The sequence below is a fragment of the Protopterus annectens genome, chromosome 7.part0 (genome assembly GCF_019279795.1).
Source record: "Protopterus annectens isolate FY-2018-M chromosome 7.part0, PAN1.0, whole genome shotgun sequence".
Lineage (NCBI taxonomy): Eukaryota > Metazoa > Chordata > Ceratodontiformes > Protopteridae > Protopterus > Protopterus annectens.
This window is the reverse complement of record NC_056739.1, coordinates 1,044,163,438-1,044,187,859: the sequence shown is the minus strand read 5'-3', so window position 1 is coordinate 1,044,187,859 and position 24,422 is coordinate 1,044,163,438. Positions and strand designations below refer to the sequence as shown.

General features: G+C 41.9%; 1 protein-coding gene across 1 annotated transcript in view; it reads right to left on the bottom strand.

Annotated features, from left to right (window-relative positions):
* SECISBP2L (SECIS binding protein 2 like) overlaps nt 1-24,422 on the bottom strand; it is a 1,453,372-nt gene that overhangs the window by 655,878 nt on the left and 773,072 nt on the right. The window contains exon 12 of the mRNA XM_044077590.1: nt 6,126-6,295. Coding sequence (XP_043933525.1) covers nt 6,126-6,295 — 170 coding nt within the window. The remainder of the gene's footprint in view (nt 1-6,125; nt 6,296-24,422) is intronic.

Below are 24,422 nucleotides of genomic sequence, written 5' to 3'. Positions count from 1 at the left end.
TGGTCTTGCAGACAAAATTTCTTACCTTGATAAGAATTCTTATAAAGTATTACAAGAATCCTTTGGGGAGACATGACTTCATGACAACTGTCTCCTGCACGTGTGTTTTTCATATAATAAAAGAAATGTACTTTAATCTGTAAAGAAAATGCAGTTTTTATTTAAATTTAACAGTACCACCATAAAGCTTCCAGCTAGCCCAATTTTTTAACTCGAAGTACTACTTAAAAAAATTATTTTTTTTTTAATTGGGAATTTTTAAAGTAGAGTAGGGGTGTGCCTATGGGAACAGTTTGGTCATGATGAGCTGGCAGCAGATACTTGTTTTCAACTCCAGATTTACCTCTAGCTGGAAGCTAGAACGAGGGGTTTGACTCCCAGGTCATCACTGAGAAAGTACAGTTTTGTACCTACCATAAATGTAGATGTTCGAGTGTATACACTGCTGCAGTCATTACACTTGGATTATCCTGCTGTCAGGCGGTCCCTCAGTTGGCTTGAGTTCCAAAGTCTTGGTCCGGCATCAGTTGCTGTCACCTCTTCCCTGACGTCAGTGCGACAGGGGTATACTAGATGCAGCCAATGCCATTTTCTTCAGTTTTTCTTGCACCAGATGTCAGGTGCCCCCAAAAAGGTAGGCAATGCAAATTGCTAATAAAACATACATATGAAAAGCAATTCTAAAAATTTCAGTTACCAGCAAATACTCCCCATAGGTAGTAAAGGGTAGAAGAGTTAGGTATGTACCAGCAAGTAAGAGGGCAAGGAGGGAGGGTAACCTGGACTGCAGCAGTGTGTACACTCTAACATCTACATTTATGGTAGGTACAAAAGTGTACTATGTTCACCGTGTTACACTGCTGCAGTCATCACACTTGGGTAGAATCCCAAAGCTGAGGTAGGGTGGCTGGTTCTATAAGGCATTAGGGTGGCTATAAGGCCCTGCGGCACAGCAGCAGCAAAGCCAGCTCTGGATTTAGAGTATAGAGGTAGATGGTAATGCTTGGTGAAGGTATGTACAGAACTCCAAGTTGCTGCTTCCAAAATGTCCTTGGTAGGCACTCCTCTGAGGTAGGCAGTTTGAAGTGGCTGTTGCCCTGGTAGAATGAGACTTAATGCTGTTAGGTACAGTTTTCCCATGGTGTGTATAGCAGAATCGTATACAGTGTCCTATCCATTTTGAAATGGCCTGCTTTGAAATGGCTTTTCCCTGTGCTCCTGCAGCATATGCTACAAACAATTGCTCAGTTTTCCTGAAAGCTTTGGTTTTGTCCAAGTACAAGCGTAACTGCCTGTGTATGTCCAAAGAATGCAGAAGTCTCTCCCCTTTATTCTGTGGGTTTGGATAAAAAGTTAGCAAGTGAATAGTTTGGTTTAGAGCCAAACTTGATACCACCTTTGGAATAAAAATAGGGTTTGTTCTTAAAGACACCCCGTCTTGGTGGAAAATAATGAAAGGTTCCACTGCCATTAGTGCCTGTAATTCTGAAACTCTTCGTGCTGAGGTTATTGCCAGGAGCAGTGGAGTTTTCCAAGAGACCTATTTTAAATCTGCTGAGTTAGATGGCTCAAAAGGAGGTAAAGTTAATTTTTCCAACACAAAGTTGAGATCCCAAGTTGGAGTTGGTGCTCTTATGTTTTTATCCCCTCTGAGGTACTGTTTTAGCAGAGGATTACAAAAAATAGGTGGGTCCATTTTGTAATGAGCAGAGATGGCAGAGGCGTGGATCTTGATGGATAAAAAGAAGAGCCCTTTGTCCAGCATCTCAGTTAAATATTGTAGTATCTGAGGAATATTTGGGACAAGAGGGTCAAGGCTGTGAGCCTGGTTCCAGGCACAGAATCTCTTCCATTTATCCGAATAGGCTTTCCTGGTGCTAGGCCTTCTGGCCTCCAAAATGACATCCATATCAGCTTTGGAGAGAGGCATTGCTTGCTTGACTAAGGAATCTGCCATGCCGCCAGGTTTAAAGTCTTTAGCTGGCTGTGAAGTATCTGATTGTTGTGCTGAGTCAGAAGATGTGGGATTTGAGGCAAAATCCAGGGTTGACCTTGTGCTAACTTCTTTAAGATTGGGTACCAGTGCTGGCGTGGCCAGTCTGGGGCAATCAGGATCATCTTTGGCTTTTCTTGCCAGGCTTTTATAAGTACCTTTGGAAGGAGAGGTAGTGGTGGGAAAGCATATACTTGTAGGTTTTTCCAGCTGAATGAGAGGGCATCCACTTTCCATGCTTGTGGGTGGTAAGTCCTTGTGCAGAATTTCTGTAGCTGGCAGTTCATTGGGGATGCAAACAGATCTATGCCCGGGTTCCATCATTTTTGTGTTATAATTCTGAGTATTTGTGGATGTAATTTCCATTTGTGCGGATCCATGATGTTTTTGCTTAAGTCGTCTGCCAGTGTGTTTTTCTCTCCTGGCAGGAATTGTGCTTGCAGATGAACTTGATGGATTATAGCTGTGTTCCACAAGGTCATGGCTTGTCTGCAGAGGGGATAAGAATGAGTGCCCCCTTGTTTGTTTATGTACCACATTACTGTGGTGTTGTCTGTCTTTAGTAGTAGTTGTCCTGGATGCAGAAGGTCCTTGAAAGCTATAAGGGCATTTTGTACAGCTAGCATCTCTTTTTGTTTGATGTGAAGATGCCTTTGTTCTGTGGGCCACTTGCCCTGAATACATTTTCCTGCCATGTGTGCTCCCCAGGTGTAATTCGATGCATCTGTTGTCAGTGTTTGCCTGGCTGTGGTTGAGTGAAAGGCTGTCCCTTGTTGAGGTGACATGCTTGAGCCCACCATCGAAACTCCTGTTGAAGGCAAGGAATTAGTGGTATTACTGTTTCCAAACTTTGACAGTGTTGAGACCAGACACCCTTTAGGTACCATTGTAGTTTCCTCATATGCAGTCTGGCATATGGAATTAGTAGTATGCATGATGCCATGTAACCCAAGGCCTGCAGAATTTTTCTTGCAGGGAGCTGGGTCTTTGTTGCCATCAATTGAAAATATTGTGTCAGTTGTCCTTGCTTGTCTGGCGTGAGATAAGCCATCTGGGCCGTTGTATTCAAGCTGGCACCCAGGAATATTATCTCTTGTGAGGGCACTAGTTTTGACTTATTTTCGTTTACTGTGTACCCTAGGCAACTTAATAACTTTTTAATGCCAGATGCTTTAGAAGAATGTCCTTGCTCTCTGCTTGAATTAGGCAGTCGTCCAGGTACGGATAAATTTGAATTCCTTTCTGCCTGCAAATTGCAATTACTGGTGCCAGGCACTTTGTGAAGACCCTGGGCGCAGTAGATAAGCCAAAGGACAGTGCAGAGAATTGGTAGTGCACTGAACCAGCTATGAATCTAAGGTATCTTCTGCAGTTTTGTCTGATAGGGACATGCAGGTATGCCTCCTTGAGGTCCAAAGTTACGAGCCAAGCTTTCTTGCCCAGCATGGGAAGAAGCTGCTGTAGTGTCAACATTTTGAATTTTGGAACATTCAGGTAAGTGTTTAGAGAAGAAAGATCCAAAATCGGCCTCCAGGCCTTGTCCTTTCTGGGAACCAGAAAGAGTCTTGAGTAAAATCCGTGTCCTTGCTTCTGTGTTGGTACCTTCTGAATAGCTCTCATGTCCATGAGTGCTGCAATTTGTCTTTGAGCCTCTGCCCACTGATTTGGTGGCAGATTTGGTATTCCTTTTAGCCTTGGCAGAGTGTGAAAGTGGAACCTGTAACCTTGAGATACAATGTTGAGAACCCATTTGTCTTTGGTGATCATATGCCAATTGTGACAGAAAAGTGCCAGTTTTCCTCCCAAGGGGGCTGCCAAGAGAGAACTGTTTGGCAGCTGTAGTGGGAAGTCATTGGGGCCGTTTTTTTGTAAGGTTGAGGCCTGTCTTCCCCTTCTTTCTGGGTTGATGAGCCCCATTGTCGAGGCCTGTAAGGACCTTGTGATTGACCTCTACCGCTTGAATGTCTGTATCTGCCCCTTTGAGGTCTGTCTGTAACTGGAAAGGACCAATTCTTTGTTGACCAATTTCTGCTAAATCAAGGAGGCTGAACCTGTAAGAAATCCTTCACGGTTTGCATAGATTTTGCCTTATCCTCCATTTTCTTTAATACCTCTTCTGCCTTAACTCCAAATAAAACATCCTGCTGCAAAGGTGCATCCAATAATTTTGCTTTAACATGATCTGGTAACGTCTGTTCTTTTAACCAAGCATGTCTTCTAATGACAGAACCTGTAACTGCTGCTCTACAGGAGGCCTCTAATGAATCAAAACCACATTGCAAAGTATGTTTTCCCACTTGTTCAGCTGCATGCAATAAATCCTGCATTTCTTTATAATTAGGAGGATCTGAGTTTGGAAGCATTTTTTGTTTCAACTGAGACATCAAATATTGCTGATATTGATATTTTAGCATGTGAAACTGGCAATTTAAGGCCCTCATTGCTAAAGTTGCAGATGTATATATTTTCTTCCCCCATCTGTCTAATGCTCTGGAATCTCTGTCAGAGGGGACGGGTTCTTTGCTGAGGAGGGCTTTACCCCTTTGGGGCCCTGAGAAATAGTTTCAGGGTCAGCAGCAGGGCTTTTATAAAGAAATTTGTGAGAGTCAGGGACTCTTTAGTATCTGTCTGGCTTAACTGGAGCAGGAGGTAAAGAATCAGGATTTAAACTGGATTCAGTGAACACATCATCCACAATATCTAACACTGGAGGAATAGCAAGGGGTCTGTGTTGAGGTAATAAAAGGAAATCTCTGAGCCTTTTCTTGGACTCTGAATAATCCCAGCCCTCCCAATGGAAATACTCCCTCATGGTATGCAAAGTTTTCCCAAAGGAGTAGTCCTCTGGCGGAGAGGCTGAAGGAACGGATTCCTCAGCATCAGAATCCTCATAGGGGGGTAAAGAGTATCCTAGGTCTGAGGATGAATCTGAAGAGATGGACACCTGGTCGGATGAGTCAGTCTGCATCCTGTCTAGGCCTTTTATCATGAGGGGGATGGGACCCCCTGATCATTGAGATTAGGTCTTCGGCCATTTTGAGCATTTGTTTCTTAGGCATGGAGGCCTGTCTTGGTGAATGTTGAATTTGTTTCTTTGTTTTTAAGGGTGTTTTAGACTTAACAGAAGATTTAATGGTTAACAGAGTAGGTCTGAATACACCCTCTGAGGCTACGGGTTGCTCAGCTACTCTGGATCCCTCTGAAGGATTAGTCTCGGTAGGCTGTAAATCTGGTGCGTCCGAAGGCCCAGCCAACTCCACGTGGGAGTCAGAGGCGGCCTGAGGTTCTAAAGTAACGGTCGTCAGGGGCTGCGAAGGCACCTCGCTGAATACCGGAGAACCGGCGACTGGCCTAGAAGAGGCTTCGTTGTCAGTTTTGGGCCTCTGATGCCTGTCCTTGTCTTTGCGCTTTTTGTGTATTCCAGTAGTCGCTAGTTCCGACGGCATGGTATAATTGAATTTTCTGCCAAAATAATGTCGGGCAAAATCAAACCAACATTTAATAGTGCGCTTGTTAAACCTAGCACAAAACAGACAACCAGTGACGTCGTGGTCTGGGCCTAGGCATGGGCTACAATAAGAATGGAAATCCTTATGAGGTATTTGCTTCCCACAAGAAATACAGTTATTAGCTTTTACTGACATCGGTCTGAGGCAAGAAAAAGTTTCCCCAATGGGGTACTTAGCTTTGTAGAAGACTTCGGTTCTGGATTCGGAATGAAAATCTCAGGAGTCGGCCAACCGGCACTTGCAAACTGCTTTTGCTTCGGGCACCGCGCAGCAAGAAAGTCTGAAGAAAATGGCATTGGCTGCATCTTATTATACCCCTGTCGCACTGATGTCAGGGAAGAGGCGACAGCAACCGACGCCGGACCAAGTTTTTGGAACTCAGGCTGATTGAGGGACTGCCTGACGGCATGATAACCCAAGTGTAATGACTGCAGCAGTGTAACACGATGAACCTGAATAAAAATAAGACAAAAAATTAAATCTGACAAATTCTTCCATATTACAGAAATGTGGCATATCATTTTAAACTGCGTACTAAGTTATTACTATCCCAACTTCTAAACACTAGAAAATATGCTTATATAACATATTCAGTCTATTCCAACAAAATTAAATAATGTTACCTTCTTAAGTGCTGTGGGACGTTTAACTTTAGGAACCTCTCTTTCCTTCCCCCGTTTTACTTTTGGAGCATTGGCGTCGAGTGGATTAAGGGGACCAGCATATAACTGCCCTTTCATCATTGACTTCTTTTCGGAAAGTTCTTTGGTGTGGAAAGGAGAAGTAGTGCCAACTGGTAAAGAAAAGGTAAATCAACTGCTTCAGAACAATTATGATTCTATAAAAACAGCAGTAAAGAAGAAATTAAAGGTGGCAATAAACGTACTTTTATACAAATAAACATGTCAAACACTCAAGTAACATTTTTTATCTTCTTTTGTTTTTTCTTCATTTATAATTTTTCCCCTAACAATTTATCATTTGCATGTTGGAAAATGAAGAGGAAATATGGACATGGGAAAGAAAAAAGAGATTTAATATGCTGTAATATCTATGCAAAGGAGAAAGCAAAACTGTTCAATACAAAAAGAGCAGCCCCAAAGATATTTGGAGAGAAATATAGGCAAAGGAATCTGGAAATGGAAAACTTTACAATACAAAAATATAAAGACAAAGAAATTAGTAATGGAGAAGTTAAAAAAAATAGAAACTGATGTTACGGAGTACCTGCAAAGTGAAGGATTCAGAGTAGAAAATCTAATTCAGAAAGCACCACAACAGGATAGAGAAATGGGCATCCAAATTAAGGGGAAACCAGTGGAATGGGAAGCAATTGGTCAGGTGCCATATGAAGATATTTTGGAGCCTTCCAGAGGAAACCAGTATAAAAGTTCACTTGAAGCTAGACAGCAAGGGGAATAACAGGAAACTGTGGAAACTCTGGCGCCATCAATGTTGAGGAGGGATAGAGCAGTGAGTTCCCATACGACAGAGCAAAGGATGCACAGGATGAAACGGAAGAGGATGTGCCAGAGGAAGATGCTATAGAACTTTTTAGAATTAGAACTAGAATGCCCACAGTAAATGGAAAACAAAAAATGTGCACTCAGTTTAGAAGAAAATGAGCTAAGAGAAGAGTTACTTGATTTAACAGAGATAGACAGACATATTAAAATCAATGAAAGAAATAGACTGCAGAAGATCAGTAAAACCCAAAAGTCAGAAGTTTGATAAAACAAACAATCACAGTAATTAGGACTGTCCATAGAGATCCATCCAATAAAACAAAAGTAAACAAGATATATTACTGTGCAGCTAAATTAATAGCTGATAAAGTTCTACCACAAGAACACATGGTAGTGAGGGAAAAGAAAGGGACAAATCGAATACCATCATGGAAGTACTGAATACAGAAAGGAAGTACTGAATACAGAAAACTATAAAGCAATTAAGACAAGACATGTCACTGTTAGAGTATAAAAGAGGGAACAGATCAACAAAAATATGTAGAAAGATAGATGTGATAAAAGAATGCACAGTATTAGAACAGATCAGGATCTATCATGTGCTATCGCAAATAAATTAAAAATCTCAGCACAGGCAAAAAATCATACGCAGATATATATAAAGGAAAAGTACAAAATAAGCAATTTATTGATGACTCAAAAAAGTTTTATAGAGAATTGGGAAACAAGGTAAAAGGAATTGAAAGACCACCACAAAAAGAAGAAATAGATATATTTTGAATAAGTATTTATGAAGATCCTGTGGAACATAAAGATGCTAAATGGATAGAAGTAAAAAAAAAAAAAAAAGAATAAGACATGTAAAGGTACAAGATATGAAATGGGGTAAAGTAACAGACAGAGAGATTTAAACAAAGTTAAGAAAAGCTTCTAATTGCTAAACCCCAAGCCCAGATGCAGTACCTAACTTCTGGCTAAAAATATTAACATCTGTGCACGAAGACTTAGCTATGAGTAACAACTATTTATATGTGCACCCCGAACAGACACCACCCTTGCTAACAGGAAAAACAATGCTCCTACTTAAGAGTGAACCTCCAAGCTACCCTAAAAATTATAGGCCAATAACTTGCCTTCCAACAACATATAAACTATACACTGGAATTGATGCTGACAACGAGAGTTTACAGTCATTCAGAAGAAAACTCAATTATGGCAATAGAACAAAAAGGCAATAAAAGAAAGTCATATGGAACAAAGGATCATTCGTTGTTAAAGTCATAGTGGAGAACTGTAAAAAGGGGAAGAATCTAAGTATGGCATGGATTGACTACAAAAAAAGCATATGATAGTATGCCACATTCGTGGATAAAAGAGTGCTTAAAAATGTGTAAGATACACCCTATACTGATCGACTACATTACAGTGATGATGAAACAGTGGCAGATCACATTGCAATTAAGCCATGATAAATGGCAAATTATTATTCCATTGATAAAAATTCAAAGGGGGATATTCCACAGTGACTCTCTGTCACCGCTGCTATTCTGTCTTGCCCTTAATCTATTAAGCTGTCTACTTAACAGATTAGGCCATGGCTATAATTTTGCTCCCAGAAAACAACAAAGTGTAAAGACGTCTCATCTTCTCTTTGTTGATTTGAAACTGTATAGCTCTTCAGAAAAGGAAATGAAAGCACAACTGCAAGTTGTCAAAACATTTTCAGATGATATAAGAATGTCATTTGGCCTTAATAAATATGCAAGAGCAACCTTTAAAGCAGGAAAACTGCAGCACCAAGAAAACTTCAGTTTGGGACAAGAATGTGATATAAAAGAACTTGAGCAAGAGGGAGTGCATAAATATATGGAAATTGATGAAGGATCAAAAATAAAACATGAAGAAATGCGAATAAAACTTAGTAAGGAATACTTTAGAAAAACAGCATTGACATCTAGGAAAAAAAATTCAAGCTATAAACCAATTTGCTATTCCTATCCTAACTTACAGTTTTAGAGTGACTGACTGGCCCCAAAATGCGTTAGCTAGACTAGAGAGGAAAAAAAGAAAGATGCTTTATGCTCACCAAATGATTTATAAAAAAGTGCATACCAAATTTCCCATTCTGAAGAAGGGATGGGCCTCCTTGAAATTGATTACATGTACAGATCTGCAATTGTGGGACTGCACACATCTGCTGACCTCACAAGACCCAAAAGTAGTGAAAGTTTTGAAACATGAGAATAAATCAAAGATGACTTCTCTGTTTAATCTAGCAGAAGCATATCGACGTCAAGCAGGAATGGAAATCAAACTAGAAGTAGATAAAAATCAGGCAGCAACTAAATGTGCCAAAAAACAAAAGAAAGAATATAAGGTGAAGGACCAGATGAGAAGGCAAGAAATGTGGAAAATCCATAAATATAGCTGCAAGTATAGAAAACTTCTGGAAGAACCTCATATTGATCAGGATCGAATGCAGAAATGGTTAAGGAGAGGCCAATTCAAACTAGATGATGAAAGGTTAATATTGGTGGCACAAGATGTTGGGCTACGTACACATTGGTTTACAATGTCCATTGAACATATGGGAGAAACAGACAAATGTAGGTTTTGTAAAACAGAATTGGAAACAGTTGCACACCTCATTGCTGATTGTGACATACTAATAGCAGAAGGACTGTCTACTGAAAGGAATAATAATGTGGCAAGATTCAAAGAAACTTTATTGCCATTTAGCCTAAATGAAATTACAAATGCCAGCTCACGAGAAAAATGCAGCGCAAATAATGTAGGTACCGTGGTATCAAAGAATAACATAAGAAAGAAAATAACACATATGACATGCAAGAGGTAGTTCACATTACATAAACACATTCAATACCCATTACCCAATGATAAATAATAAATAACTACCACCAAACCCCTACACTGACATGACTCAGTATAGCCATCATATTGCATAATAGTAATGCTGGTGGTGACTGCTCAGAGCAGCTGGATTAAATGAAGAAAGAAGCTTCAATGTATCAGGTATTATGGTTGGTGTTAGCATTAATAAGTCTCACAGCTGTAGGATACAAACTGTTCCTGAATCTGGTAGTCCTACAGCAGAAGCTGCAGTTCCTCCTTCCAGAAGCAAGTTGTGAGAACCAGTTGTGGGCTGGAGGGGTTGAATCAGCAAGTATTTTATATGTTCTCTTTCTTGCTCTTGTAAAGCAAAGCTCCTGAATAGAGGACAGGTTTGTGCCCAAAATTTTCTCAGGCACCTTCACCACCTTCTGTAATTTCTTCTTCTCAGCAACTGTGCAGCTGCTGAACCATGCTATGAAGTTGCTAGTGAGAATGCTCTCGATAGCGCCCCTGTAAAAACTGATAAGAGCAGACAGTGGGAGTCTGGCCTTTTTGAGCTTTCTCAGGAGGTGAAGCCTCTGTTGAGCCTTCTTGACTATATGGTTGGTGTTAGTAGCCCAGAAGAGGTCATCAAAGATGTGATGGCCCAGGAACTTGGTTGTTTTGACTTTCTCTACTACCTCCCCTTTAACAGTGAATGGTTGGGGAACTGTTCGGTTGGGGAACTGTTCCCTTTCTCCTGAAGTTCATAATTATTTCTTTGGTCTTATTAATATTCAGGTCCAGATTGTTCCTGTCACACCCGGCAATCAAAGTGTGCACCTCATCCCTGTAGTAATGTTCATTCAGTGAATTTTATATGGTTTGATTTATGTTTTGCAGTGCAGTCATGGGTGTAGATAGTGAAGAGCAAGGGGCTGAGCACACAACCTTGGGGAACACCAGTATTCAGGACTATGCATTGAGAGTTGTTGTTTCCAGCGCATGTCCACTGGGGTCTACCAATCAGAAAATCAAGAGTCCAGTTACATAGGTGCTTGTTTATCCCGAGTTTCATGAGCTTATCAACCAGTTGCATCAGTATCACAGTGTTGAACGCAGAACTGAAGTCAATGTACAGCATCCCTTCGTAGTTGTTCCTCCCTTCTAGGTGTTTTAATGCAAGGTGTAGTGTGACTGATATAGCATCTGCAGTCGATCTGTTTGCCTGGTATGCAAAATGGAGTGGATCAAAGGACTTAGGCAGACTCACAGATAGATGTTTCTTCACAATCCTCTCAAAGCACTTCATGATGTTTGAGGTTAAGGTGACCAGTCTGAAGTCACTGAGACAAGTAGGGTTAGGTTTCCTTCGAAGTGGGACAACACTTGTTTCCTTGAAACAGACGGGATCTTTGTCAATAGCAAGGGATGAGTTGAAGATGTTTGTCAATACCAAAGTACAGTTGTGTACCTACCATAAATGTAGATGTTCGAGTGTTTTTACTGTTGCAGTCATTACACTTAAGTTATCCTGCTGGCAGGCTACCTGCAGTCGGCCTGAATTCCAAAGTCCTGGTCCGGCGTCGGTTGCTGTCGCCTCTTCCCTGACGTCAGTGCGCCAGGGGTATATAAGATGCAGCTGACACCATTTTCTTCAGTTTTTCTTGCCCCAGATGTCAGGTGCCCCCAAAAGAGTAGTCTAAAAACATTGCATACAAAAAGCATGCAGAAAATAAACATTACCTTCATCTACAAGCAAATACACCACATAGGTTGTATAGAATAGAGGAGTACAGATAAGTCCCAGCAAAGAAAGGGGGATGATGGGTGGGTAACCTGGACTGCAACAGTGAATACACTCGAACATTTACATTTAAGGTAGGTACACAACTGTACTATGTTCATCGTGTTTCACTGTTGCAGTCATTACACTTGGGTTGAATCCCAAAGCAGAGGCTGGGTGGCTGGATCTAAATAGGATTAGGAGTGGCTATGAGGCCCTGCAGAACTGCAGTGGCAAAGCCTGCTCTGGATTTAGAGTAAAGAGTGACCTTTAGGAGTACCTTGGGGAGAAGAGGCAGTGGAGGAAAGGCATAAACTGTCAGGGCTTTCCAGCTGAATGATAGAGCATCCACCTTCCATGCTTGAGTGTGATAAGTCCTTGTGCAGAATCTCTGTAGTTGGCAGTTGTGAGAGGAGGCAAATAGATCTATGTCTGGGCATCCCCATTTCCTTGTTATCATGCTGAAGACTTCTGGATCTAGTTTCCACTCATGAGGGTCCATGAGGTTTCTGCTTAGTTCTTCTGCCAGAGTATTTTTCTTTTCTGGCAGAAATTGTGCCTGTAGATGTACTTGGTAGGCCAATGCTGTGTTTCAGAAGGTCATGGCTTGCCTGTCAGAGGGGGTAGAAATGTGTGCCCCCTTGCTTGTTTACGTACCACATGACTGTAGTATTGTCAGTCTTTAGTAAAAGTTGTCCTGGCTGAAGTTGATCCCTGAAGGCTGTCAGGGCCTTCTGTACAGCTAGCATCTCTTTTTGATAGATATGAAGATGCATTTGGTCTGAGGGCCACGTGTCCTGAATACATTTTCCCGCCATGTGTGCCCCCAGGCATAATCCGATGCATCTGTTGTTAGTGTCTGCCTGGCTGTGGGTAAAATGAAAGGCTGTCCCTTGTTGTGGTGACAGGCCAGTGCCCACCATTGAAACTCTTGTTGCAGGCAGGGAATGAGAGATTATTGTCTCCAGGCTGTGGCAATGTTGAGTCCAAACACTTTTTAGATACCATTGTAGCTTTCCTCATATGCAGTCTTGCATATGGAATTAGCAGAATGCAGGATGCCATGAAGACCAAAGCCTGCAGAATTTTTCTTGCAGGTAGCTGGGTCTTTGTTGCCATCATTTGGAAGTTATGAGTCAGTTGCCTTTGTTTGTCTGGCATGAGATAAGCCATCTAGGCAGTTGTATTTAAGCTTGCACCCAGGAATATTATCTCTTGAGAGGGCACTAGTTTTGATTTCTTTTCATTTACTGTGTACCCTAGGCAAATTAGTAATCTTTTTACAAACACCAGATGCTGTAGTAGAATGTCCTTGCTCTCAGCTTGAATTAGGCAGTCGTCCAAGTAGGGATATATTTGAATTCCTTTCTGTCTGCAAAATGCAATTACTGGTGCCAGGCATTTTGTGAAGACCCTGGTCGCAGTAGATAAGCCAAAGGGCAGTGCAGAGAATTGGTAATGCATTGAGCCAGCTAGGAATCTGAGGTGTCTTCTGCAAGATTGTCTGATTGGGACATGCAGGTATGCCTCTGAGTTCCAAAGTAACGAGCCAAGCCTTCTTGCCCAGCATGGGTAGCAGTTGCTGCAGTGTCAACATTTTGAATTTTGGAACATCCAGGAAAGTATTTAGAGTAGACAGGTCCAGTATTGGTATCCAGGCTTTGTCCTTTCTGGGTATCAAGAAAAGGCTTGAGTAAAATCTTTGCCCCTGCTCTTGCTGTGGTACTTTTTGAATTGCCCTCATGTCCATGAGAGCAGAAATTTGCTTTTGTGCCTCTGTCCATTGATTGTGTGGCAGGTCTGGCATACCTTTTGCCCTTGGGAGGGTGTGGAAGTGGAACCTGTAGCTCTGAGAAATAATATTTAGTACCCATTTGCCCTGGGTGATCATGTGCCAATTTTGTGAGAAAAGTGCTAGTTTCCCCTCTAAGGGTGCTGCCAAAAGATAAGTGCTTGGCATTGGCAGTGGGAAGTCATTGAGACTGTTTCCTATATGGTTGCGATTTATCTTCTCCACTTTTGGGGGCCGAAGCACCCCATTGCTTAGGTCTGTATGAGCCTTGGGGCTGAGATCTGCCTCTTGGGCATCTGTATCTGCCTCTTTGTGGTCTGTCTGACACTGGAAAGGACCAATTTTTAGAAGGCCAATTCCTGCTAAATCTGGGTGGCTGAACCTGTAAGAAATCCTTTACTGTCGGCATTGATTTTGCTTTATCCTCCGTTTTCTTTAAAACCTCCTCTGCCTTAACACCAAACAAAGTATCATGCTGTAATGGAGCATCCAATAATTTTGCTTTAACATGATCAGGTAAACTCTGTTCTTTTAACCAAGCATGCATTCGAATGACAGAACCTGTAACTGCGGCTCTGCAAGAAGCCTCTAATGAGTCAAAACCACATTGCAAAGTATGCTTTCCCACTTGTTCAGCTGCATGCAATAAATCCTGGATTTCCTTGTTTTCAGGACATTCAGAGCTTGTCAGCATTTTCTGCTTTAGCAGGGACATTAGGTATTGTTGATATTTAAGCATGTGAAATTGGCAGTTTAAAGCCCTTACAGCTAAAGTAGCAGAGGTGTAAACTTTTTTCCCCCATCTGTCCAGTGCTCTAGAATCCCTATCAGAGGGGAACAGGGTTTTTTTTGCAGTGGAAGCCTTGACCCCTTTGGGACCGTGAGAAATTGTTTCTGGATCAGCAGCAGGGTTTTTATAAGAAATTTATGTGAATCTGGAACCCTGCAGTACCTATCTGGCTTAACTGGTGCCGGGGGTAAGGAATCAGGAGACAAACTGGATTCAGAAAATACATCATCAACAATGTCTAGCACAGGAGGGATAGCAAGAAGTCTGTGCTGAGGCAATAAAAGAAAGTCTCTGTGCCTTTTCTTGGATTCTGAATAATCCTGGCTCTCCCAATGGAAATGCTCCCTCATGGTATGCAGGGTTTCCCCAAAAGAGTAATCCTCAGGAGGAGAGGCTGAAGGGATAGATTTCTCAGCAACAGAGTCCTCATAGGGAGGAAGAGAATAAACCTGTTCTGAAGAGGAATCTGAAGAAATAGAAACCTGGTCAGAGGAGTCGTAGTCAGTGTCTTCCTAGGAATTTTATCAGGAGGGGATGGGAACCCCTGATCAAAGTAATTAGGTCCTCGGCCATTTTAAGCATCTGTTTCTTAGGCATGGATGACTGTCCAGGAGAATGCTGTACTTGTTTCTTTGTCTTTTAAAGGTGTTTTAGACTTTGCCTTGGCTGTTGAAGTGGTCTTGATAGTAAGCTGTGTAGGTCTGAAAACACCCTCAGAAGCAGATGCCTGCTCAGCAGCTCCAGACCCATTTGACGGAATAGTTTCCATAGGCCCAATACCTTGAGTTTCCAGACACCTAGTTGTCTAGACGTGGGAGTCGGAGGCGGCCTGTGGCTCTGAGGTAGCGGGTGTCAGGGGCTGCGAAAGCGCCTCACTGAGAACCAGCAAACCGGCGACTGGCCTAGAAGAGGCTTCGTCGTCGGTTTTGGGACCTTGGATGCCTGTCCTTTTCTTTGTCTTTGCGCTTTTTATGAATTCCGGTCATCGGCTGTTCCGACGGCATTATATAGTTAAACCTTCAGCCAAAAGAATGTAAAGCAAAATTGAACCGACGCTTAATAGTGCGTTGGTTGAATCTAGCACAAAACCGACAACTAGCAACGGCGTGGTCAGGGCCTAGGCAAGGAATACAGTAAGAATGAAAATCCTTATGAGGTATTTGCTTCCCACAAGAAATACAATTGTTAACTTTTACTGACATTGGTATGGAGCAAGAAAAAGTTTCCCCAACGGGGTACTTAGCTTTATTGAAGACTTCGGATCTGAAATTCAAATTTGAAAATCTCAGGAGTCGGCCGACCGGAACTTGCGAACTGCTTTTGCTTCGGGCACAGCACGGCAAGAAAGACTGAAGAAAATGGCATCGGCTGCATCTTATATACCCCTGGCGCACTGACGTCAGGGAAGAGGCGACAGCAACCAACGCCAGACCAGGACTTTGGAATTCGGGCCGGCTGAGGGTAGCCTGCCAGCAGGATAACCCAAGTGTAATGACTGCAACAGTGAAACAAGATGAACATCTGATCAGCATACCCCTTCAACACCTTGCCAGGTATGTTGTCTGGTCCAGCAGCCTTCCTAGCATTCACCTTCTTAAGCTGAATTCTCACCTCCTCGGAGTTTAAGGTGAGTACTGTCACCTCTTTGTCAGTGTTTGTTTTAGAAGGTACACTGGTGTTCCTCTCCTCAAATCTGCCAAAGGAGGAGTTTGGTTCATTTAAGAATTCCAAGCTGATATCACATTGGGGTAATGGACTTACAGTCTGTGAGCTGCTGTATCCCCTGTCATAGACTTCTCATGTCCCTCATGCCTTGGAAGCAGACCTGAATTTTTCTTCCATAATCCCTCTTTGCCTCTCTGATGCCCATTTTCAGATTTGATGCCCATTTTCAGATTTGACCTGACCACCTTTAACCTTTCTTTGTCATTTGCCTTGAAGGCTGTGTTTCTTTCCTTCAGTAGCTCGTAGACATCCCTATTGAGCCAGGGTTTCAGATTAGCTCTTACAGTGATGGCTTTCATGGTAATTACACCCTCCACGCATTCATTTATGTAAGCGAGAACTGATTCAGTACAGATGTCTATATCTAACTGGAGGTTGTGCATAGCCACTTCTTTGAAGACCTCCCAGCAGGTGGTATTGAAACAGTCCTGAAGGCAATCCATGGAACCCTCCTGCCAGAATCTGAACTGTTTAGTTGTCAGTTTTTCACTGATCAAAGCAGTCTTATAAGTAGGCAGAAGCAGATGGCAGCATGATCACAGCTGCCTATGTTGGGGTGCTTCAAAGCTTTAAAGCAGGAGTGTCCAACCTGCGGCCCCCAGAGCTCTTCCATGCGGCCCGCGACCCTTAAATTGAAATTTAACTTTTTTTTCCGTGTGTTTTCACGTCCGCGTCCCTCAGCTATTCTGCGCATGCGCAAAATTACTTTTTTCACGTTTTTTTCTTGCCAGCGTCTTTCAGCTGGTATGCGCATGCGCCAAAACACCGTTCGGTCGTTTTTTTTCATTTGCGGTGAAGGAAGGAGTGAGATCGCGGCGAAGAAGTTGGATTTATTTACCTGACTACAACATCTATTTTACAGCAGTAAAAGGTAAGCTAAGCTATAGTGGTCAGACTTATTCTGGTTGTGTATTCTGTGTACAATGATTAGAATAAATGAAGGTTGCTAAAAGCATATTGACCTAAGGTTGTTGCATGAGTTCCCTGTAGTTTGTTTTCTGTTGGGTCTGTTTCATGAGGGAGTCAGTTTAATGTAGGCAGCTATGGGTAGCAGGATCCATCTGTTGGAAAAGGCATTAGCCTTCATTGTTTATGGGTATTTGATGTAACCAGAATAATTTTGGAGATGTGGAGGTCATGAAAAATGAGGATGAGTGTTTGAAGTATGTGTAGCTTCCTACTGCAGAAATGCAAAGTGCGTTTTGTTGTCTATGCTTGGGATGGTGTGTTATTGCACTGAAATTTGTAGCATCAGACTTTGTATTTTTACGCCATTCATAGCCATGTGCTACAATTTGAAAACATAATCTCAGGGTAATCTATAATAAAGAATCAAAGTATCACTACCTTAGATCAGAATTTTATCAAGCTTCTTATGGTCATTTTTTCTGCTTATTCATTATTATTTCATAAAGGGAAATATAAAAGGAAATTACATTAGGTCAGCTCTGTTTTTTATTTCCTGATTACTTGCTCCAAAAACTACGTTTGCAACAGCAAAGAGAGACAGAGGCGCGCACACAGACACGCACGCACACACACACAGACACACACACACACACATACACACGTTTTTCATACTAAGCCTGCAATATACAAATGATTAAGTACTCTTAGTGGTGCTTAGGTTTGGATGGGAAGAAACTTTCTCTGAAGGCAGCATTGTTCGACCATGAGTATAGAGTCTCATTATCTTGTTAGTTACAGTTGGCTGCACTTTGGAGTTAAGGGACTTTTCCATTATCGTCAAGGTTAAGAAAATTCATAGTAAACATAGATATGGGCTGTCTGGGGAATAGAGGGTGAACTGTCCATATACAAACACACTTGTTTTTATTACTTTTGTAAAAGCTGATGACTTGAATTAATGACTTATTTCGTCATTTTGGAGTGCTATAAGATAACAGTTAATTCACTTCTATGAATCTAATATCCAAATACAAGATGGGACTGGAGTAAGGAGTCCAAAATATATCAGCTATGTTTGTAAGGTGTTGTGTCCTCCTGATCCTCATATTTGTCTTAGATTTTTGCTAGAAGCATATTTGTGTAACAGGTCATAATTAAGTGTATGGGTAAAAGCTACTTGTGTAAACAATAACTACAGCCTTCTGGTTGAAGTTTAGCATTATTGACATTTTAACAATTTTCCTCTTTGCTTGGTTAATGTGTTGTAAAAGGTTCAGCAACCTTTTTTTGCACCTTTTTTAAATTATATCATTATTGCCAGTGAATCATGAAAAAACATAAAATGCAGCCTATAATGCACAGCAAAAAATATACATGACACTCTGCAAGTGGATTTTTAACGTTACAGAATTTGGACTTGTATACTTTATTTGTTAGCAAAAGGTTGTACAAGAAAGGGAGGCGAGGAGACAGTGATCATGTGCCTATGAAAGAGAGTTACAGACAGTGGATAAAGCATATATATATATATATATATATATATATATATATATATATATATATATATATATATGTGTGTGTGTGTGTGTGGTGTATACTAGTTTCACAGTCTTTGTACAGACACAGTACTTACAAATTAACATTACTGTAACCATATATTTAATCGTCCATTAAAGCCTACTAACATGTCATTAAACCTATATCTCTGCAAACACAGTAAGATCAAATATTCCACAAAAGTCTGCAGTCATACAGTCACTCTAGACATGGAAAACTTGCTGGCATTATCAAAGGAACATAGGAATCTTTATGTTGTTCCCAAGTCTTAGGAGCATAACTGTCTGCCCATTCTAATAATTATGCTATGCTCAGTATTTTCACATGGTTCCTGACCAGCTCTGTGATGTAGAAGGATAAAGCCCTGATTATGCACAGATGACCCGAGTTCAAGAAGCTGCTCAGCTGCCTATGGGAGATAAACTGGGAAGTTGGGGATGATCTGGGGATGCCAGCTTGGTTCTAGTTCTCCACAAGGGTGACATGTAGTAGGATTACTAGGTGTTACCAGGTGTAGTTTCAGACAGCTGAGCCCTTGCTCTCATAATGCTTACCACTAGCAAAGTGGAGGGGAATTCAGCATGTGGAAGTATGCTTCCCCTCAGAAGACAGCAATAGCAAGCTCACAGGAACTAATAAGGAGGAGTTCTCCCACAGAGGAGAGGGTAGGCCACACCGTGTCAGAAAGCTTGTCAGCTTCCTATATAAGTATATATATTAATAACTCTCACTAGGGAGCAGAAAAGCTGAAAGGGACTTCAGGGTGGGAACAAATTGTTATAGGCTCTTGGTCAGCCATGAAATGCCCAGCTACTATGTCTCCAGAATGAAAGGGCTGTGTGGGTACTGGAGTCATCAGACAAGCTCCTGGTGTGTGTGTGTGTGTGTGTGTGTGTGTGTGTGTGTGTGTGTGTGTGTGTGTGTGTGTGTGTGTGTGTGTGTGCAAAACATATATTTGCAAAGTCACAGTTTTGTGATGTTTAATGCAGTTACTGCTGTTAAAGAGAGACTTGCTGAATGCATATATTATTTAACATTAACTTACCAACAATAAAAAGGCTGCTTGCTTGGTCTTTCTGAAAGGGTAATCTCGTATAAAGTATTAAGATAATTCAAATCCTTGTGGTGTGTGTGTGTGTGTGTGTGTGTGTGTGTATGGGGGGGGGGGACTAAGCCTACTGTAATGATTCTGCATTATACATGGGTGAAAAAACATTTCTTAATGAAACCCACTTTCTTATCCTTGAATCATGGAATAACATTACTGTACAGCAGTGTCAGTGGCACAACAGGTCACACACTTGCCTTTGGCGTAGATTAGTAGATAATTTATTTTTAGAAAGAGAAACTCTCTGCTTTCAGTATGTACCATAGCTCTCAACCTTTGATCACAAAAATGAGGAACACTAGCCCTTATAATGTGGAACAAATGGGCAAAATGTGGAACACATACTAATGGCTTACTAACAACTTCAACTAGGAAGGTCATAGGATGGTTATGAGATATTGAATTTTAGGGCAAATATTATAATATTATGCATTTATTAATTGTTCAAAATAACCTACAATACAGCCACATTAGTCCGCATAAACCTGTGTGTTTTTTTTTTTTTTGGTCCTCACTTGCCGTTTGCCCCCAGACCATTTCTGTTGACTCAATGCGGCCCTTGCAACTGAAAAGGTTGGACACCCCTGCTTTAAAGGCTCCTTTAATATTGCGGTAAGCTTTGTCTAAAGTATTCTCCCCTCTGGTGGGGAAATCCACATACTGATAAAAATGGGGCAGCCCCTCCTTAAGCTCAGCTCTGTTGAAATCACCGACTATCACGTGTGCAAATTCTCGGCTTCTGCTTCATAGCTCACAGATAATATTATGGAGTTTATTTTGAGCTTCAGTGGTGTTGACACTTAGTGGGATGTACACTGCTGTGGCATATATCTCACTAATTTCCCTTGGTACATAGAAAGGTCTACATTTTAGTGTCAATATTTCCACATCTTTAGAGCAGTATGATAATCAACTTACAGTCTTTGCACCATCTGTTATTAACATAGATACATACACCACCACCTTTAGTTTTACCACACTGTGCTTGACATCTATCTGTTCTATAGAGAGTTAGCCCATCTAGGTTCACAGCATTGTCTGTAATGTTACTATGCAGCCAAGTTTCAGAGCGTCCCTCACCTTATTTTTTGTGAGCTCCATTCTCACATGGTCCATCTTATTATCCAGTGAGCAGACATTTGCAAGTAATACTGCAGGTAATGCAAGCCTGTGGGGGGGTTTCTCTTCAGTTTAGCAGCAGCTCTGCTTCTACAACCTCTCCTTCTAGCTTCTTTCACATCTTTTTTCTTTTGTAGCTGCTCTGGGGAATTCCAGAAACATCCCTGTGAAGTTTCAGGGCTCTGATGGCATTCCTGTTTAAAATGCAGAGATCTAGGATTTCTGCAAATGATGTATCCCCTGAGTACTCTGCAAACAATAGAGATTCAAGCCAGCAGCTTGTTTTAGTGAGCTGTTTAATTTCCATTAATTTCCTTCTGGTACAAGTAATTGTGTCCACATCAGAATGTCTGGAAAGTGATTTTTTTTTTTCAGGGTTTTTTGCGCAAAAGAATCAGGAATAAGCATTTCTCCCTGAAGAGCTAACAAAGCTGCTGCCTTTGTGAGAACCACCATTTTTTTTTTGTGGCACTGGGGATTCTGCAAACATTATGGTATTGGGAAGTGGCTGAAAAACACTGGAAACATGACCACAAAGCATCATAGAAAATGAAGTCTACATCACATGGGATCAACAATTGCCAACAGTTCAAAAGACAGATGTGAGAAAACCATATACAGTGGTCCATGAAAAGAAGACAAAAGTAGCATTGATCATTGAAATCGTCACACCCAGTGACTACAGTGTCTTGTGTACAGAGACTCACAAAGTCATAAAATATCAGGACTTGCAGGCAGAAGCGAGAGCAATGTGAAAGAAAGACACCCAGACAGTTCTAACAGTAGTTGGAGCAAAGGGTCTTATAAAAAATAATCTACAATCGTATTTAGAGATGTTACCAAGCTGCGGTAGCACTGTCGCCTCACAGTAAGATGCTGTCCGGTTCGATTCTCAGCTAGAGCGTCTTCTGCGTGTAGACATGCGTGAATGGGCGTAACTTCGTTGAAGGTTGTGCGTCAGGGCTGGTAACTCGGCACGTAAAAATCAACTACCAATCATTAGCGGACCAGAGTTCCGCTGTGGCGACCCCTAACCGGGAAAAGCCGAAAGACACACACACACACACACACACACCAATACATGTAACGCAATACAAACTGCAGAAGGAGTCATTACTGGGCACATTGCGGGTGCTGCAAAGAGCACTTCTGGCTGACATCAAAGATTGAAACAATACTAATTTCATGAACTTTAATTGTAGTCTGGCTTAAGAATGGGGATCATTCCCATCATGGTATTATTAACCGAAAAGACTTGGAGAAATTAAAAAAGTACTAAATTCACAAAGCAGCAGAACGTATTCTAAAGCTGGAATTTTCTGGAGAAAACTGGCAAAAAAAAAAAAAAAACATGGTATTAGGAGCAAATAACCAAGGAGGAAAAATAAAGTACAGTTTTGTACCTACCATAAATGTAGATGTCCGAACTGGATAGCATCTGCAGTCATAACAAATGGGTTGTCCTGTCGTCAGGCAGCCCTTCGGTCGGCCGGATTCCAAAGTCTGGGTCCGGCTTCGGCTGATGTCGCACTTCACCCGACATCATCTCTGCTGGTCTTCGGGTATAAAGGCATCAGCCGACGCCATTTTCCTCAGTGTTTCTTGCCCCAGATGCCAATTGCCCTCTTGGAAAGCTAAATTTTGGATAAATGCCAATGTTTCCAGAATAGTAGAAGGCAAACACAAAAAATAAACATGTATGTACATATATACAAACAAATACACCATAAGAGACTCCCCCCCCCAGCTAGCTATTAGGAGGGTAAATACCCTAGGAGTACCGCAGAGGGAAGGAGGGAGGGTAATCCTGACTGCAGATGCTATCCAGTTCGGACATCTACATTTATGGTAGGTACAAAACTGTACTATGTCCTTCATGGATGCATCTGCAGTCATAACAAATGGGTAGAATACCATAGCCAAACTAGGGAGGAGGAATAATAATTATGGTGTAGTCAGGATCCCTTGCAGTACAGCAGTGGCAAACCCTGCTCGGGATCTAGAATATAGAGGTAAATTATAATGCTTGGCAAATGTATGCACGGAGGTCCAAGTAGCCGCCTCAATAATGTCCTTGGTTGCCACTCCTCTTAAGAAAGCTGTGGTAGTGGCTGTAGCCCTTGTAGAATGAGGTCTTATGTTCTGTGGAATTGGTTTTCCATGGTAGGAGTAACAGAATCTTATGCAATTTCCTATCCATTTGGAGATTGTCTGTTTGGAAATTGCTTTTCCTTCCCTTCCTGTTGCATAGGCTACAAAGAGCTGGTCAGTTTTTCTGTTACCTTTGGTTCTGTCCAGGTAGTAGCGTAACTGTCTATGTACATCCAAGGTATGCATTATTCTTTCACCTCTGTTTTGTGAATTGGGAAAGAAGGTAGGTAGGTGGATTGCCTGGTTTAAAGACACTCTGGATACCACCTTAGGCATAAATGTAGGATTAGTTCTCATGGACACCCTATCTTGATGGAAGATTAGGAAGGGTTGCACTGCCATTAAGGCCTGTAGTTCCGAAACCCTCCTTGCTGAAGTAATAGCCAGTAGGAAAGCAGTTTTCCATGACAGGTGCTGTAGATCTGCTGTTGCTGCTGGTTCAAACGGAGGGAGTGTCAACTTTTCTAGTACAAAATTCAAGTCCCATGCTGGTAATGGTGGTTTCCTAGGAGGTTTTACATTCTTGATCCCTCTGAGGAACTGCCTGAGTAGAGGATGTGAAAAGACAGGAGGATCAAAGCTGTATTCTGCTGAAATAGCTGATGCATGTATCTTGATGGAGGAATAGGACAGGCCTGTATGTAGAAGCTCTGCCAAGTACTCCAGAATGTTAGCAATATCTATTTTCGACACATCTTTTCCTCTTTCAGTACTCCAAATGACGAACCTTTTCCATTTTCCTGCAGAGTTCCTTCTTGTTGAAGGTCTGCGGGCTTCAAGGATAATGTCTTTAACCCTTTGTGAAAGGTCTGGTTTAGTTACTGCTATGTGATGTTCCAGGCAGTCAGTTGCAAGGTTTTTAGGTTTGGATGTATGATGTTGTAGATGTCCTTCATGGATGCATCTGCAGTCATAACAACTGGGTTGTCCTGTCGTCAGGCAGCCCTTCAGTCAGCCGGATTCCAAAGTCCGGGTCCGGCTTCGGCTGATGTCGCACTTCACCCGACATCATCTCTGTTGGTCTTCGGGTATAAAGGCATCAGCCGGCGCCATTTTCCTCAGTCTTTCTTGCCGCGTGGCGCCCGAAGCAGCAGCTGTTCGCAAGTGCCGGTCGGTCGGTCCCCGAGACATGCTCCTCAGCAATGGGTACCAGTGTTGTCTTGGCCAGTTCGGCGCTATCAGAATTATCCTTGGACGTTCCTCTTTGATTTTCAGTAGTACCTTGTGCATCAAGGGAAGAGGTGGAAATGCATATGCTGTCAGGCCTTTCCAGCTGAAGGATAGAGAGTCCACCTTCCATGCAAGCGGATGGAATGTCCTTGTGCAGAATTTTTTGAGCTTGTGATTTTGTGGGGAAGCGAATAGATCTATTTGTGGCATTCCCCATTTCTTTGTGATGGTCTTGAAGATGTCCGGGTGTAGCATCCATTCGTGAGCATCCGAGGTGGTTCTGCTTAAAATGTCTGCTAGGGTGTTCTCTTTTCCCGGTACAAATATTGCCTGTAACTGGATGTTGTAGCTGAGAGCCAGATTCCAAAGGTCCAAAGTCATTCTGCATAGGGGGTAAGAATGAGTGCCTCCCTGTTTGTTGATGTACCACATGACTGTGGTGTTGTCTGTCCTTATCATCAAATGACCTTCTTTGAGGAATGGTCTGAATTTTAGGATTGCCAGTTTTACTGCCA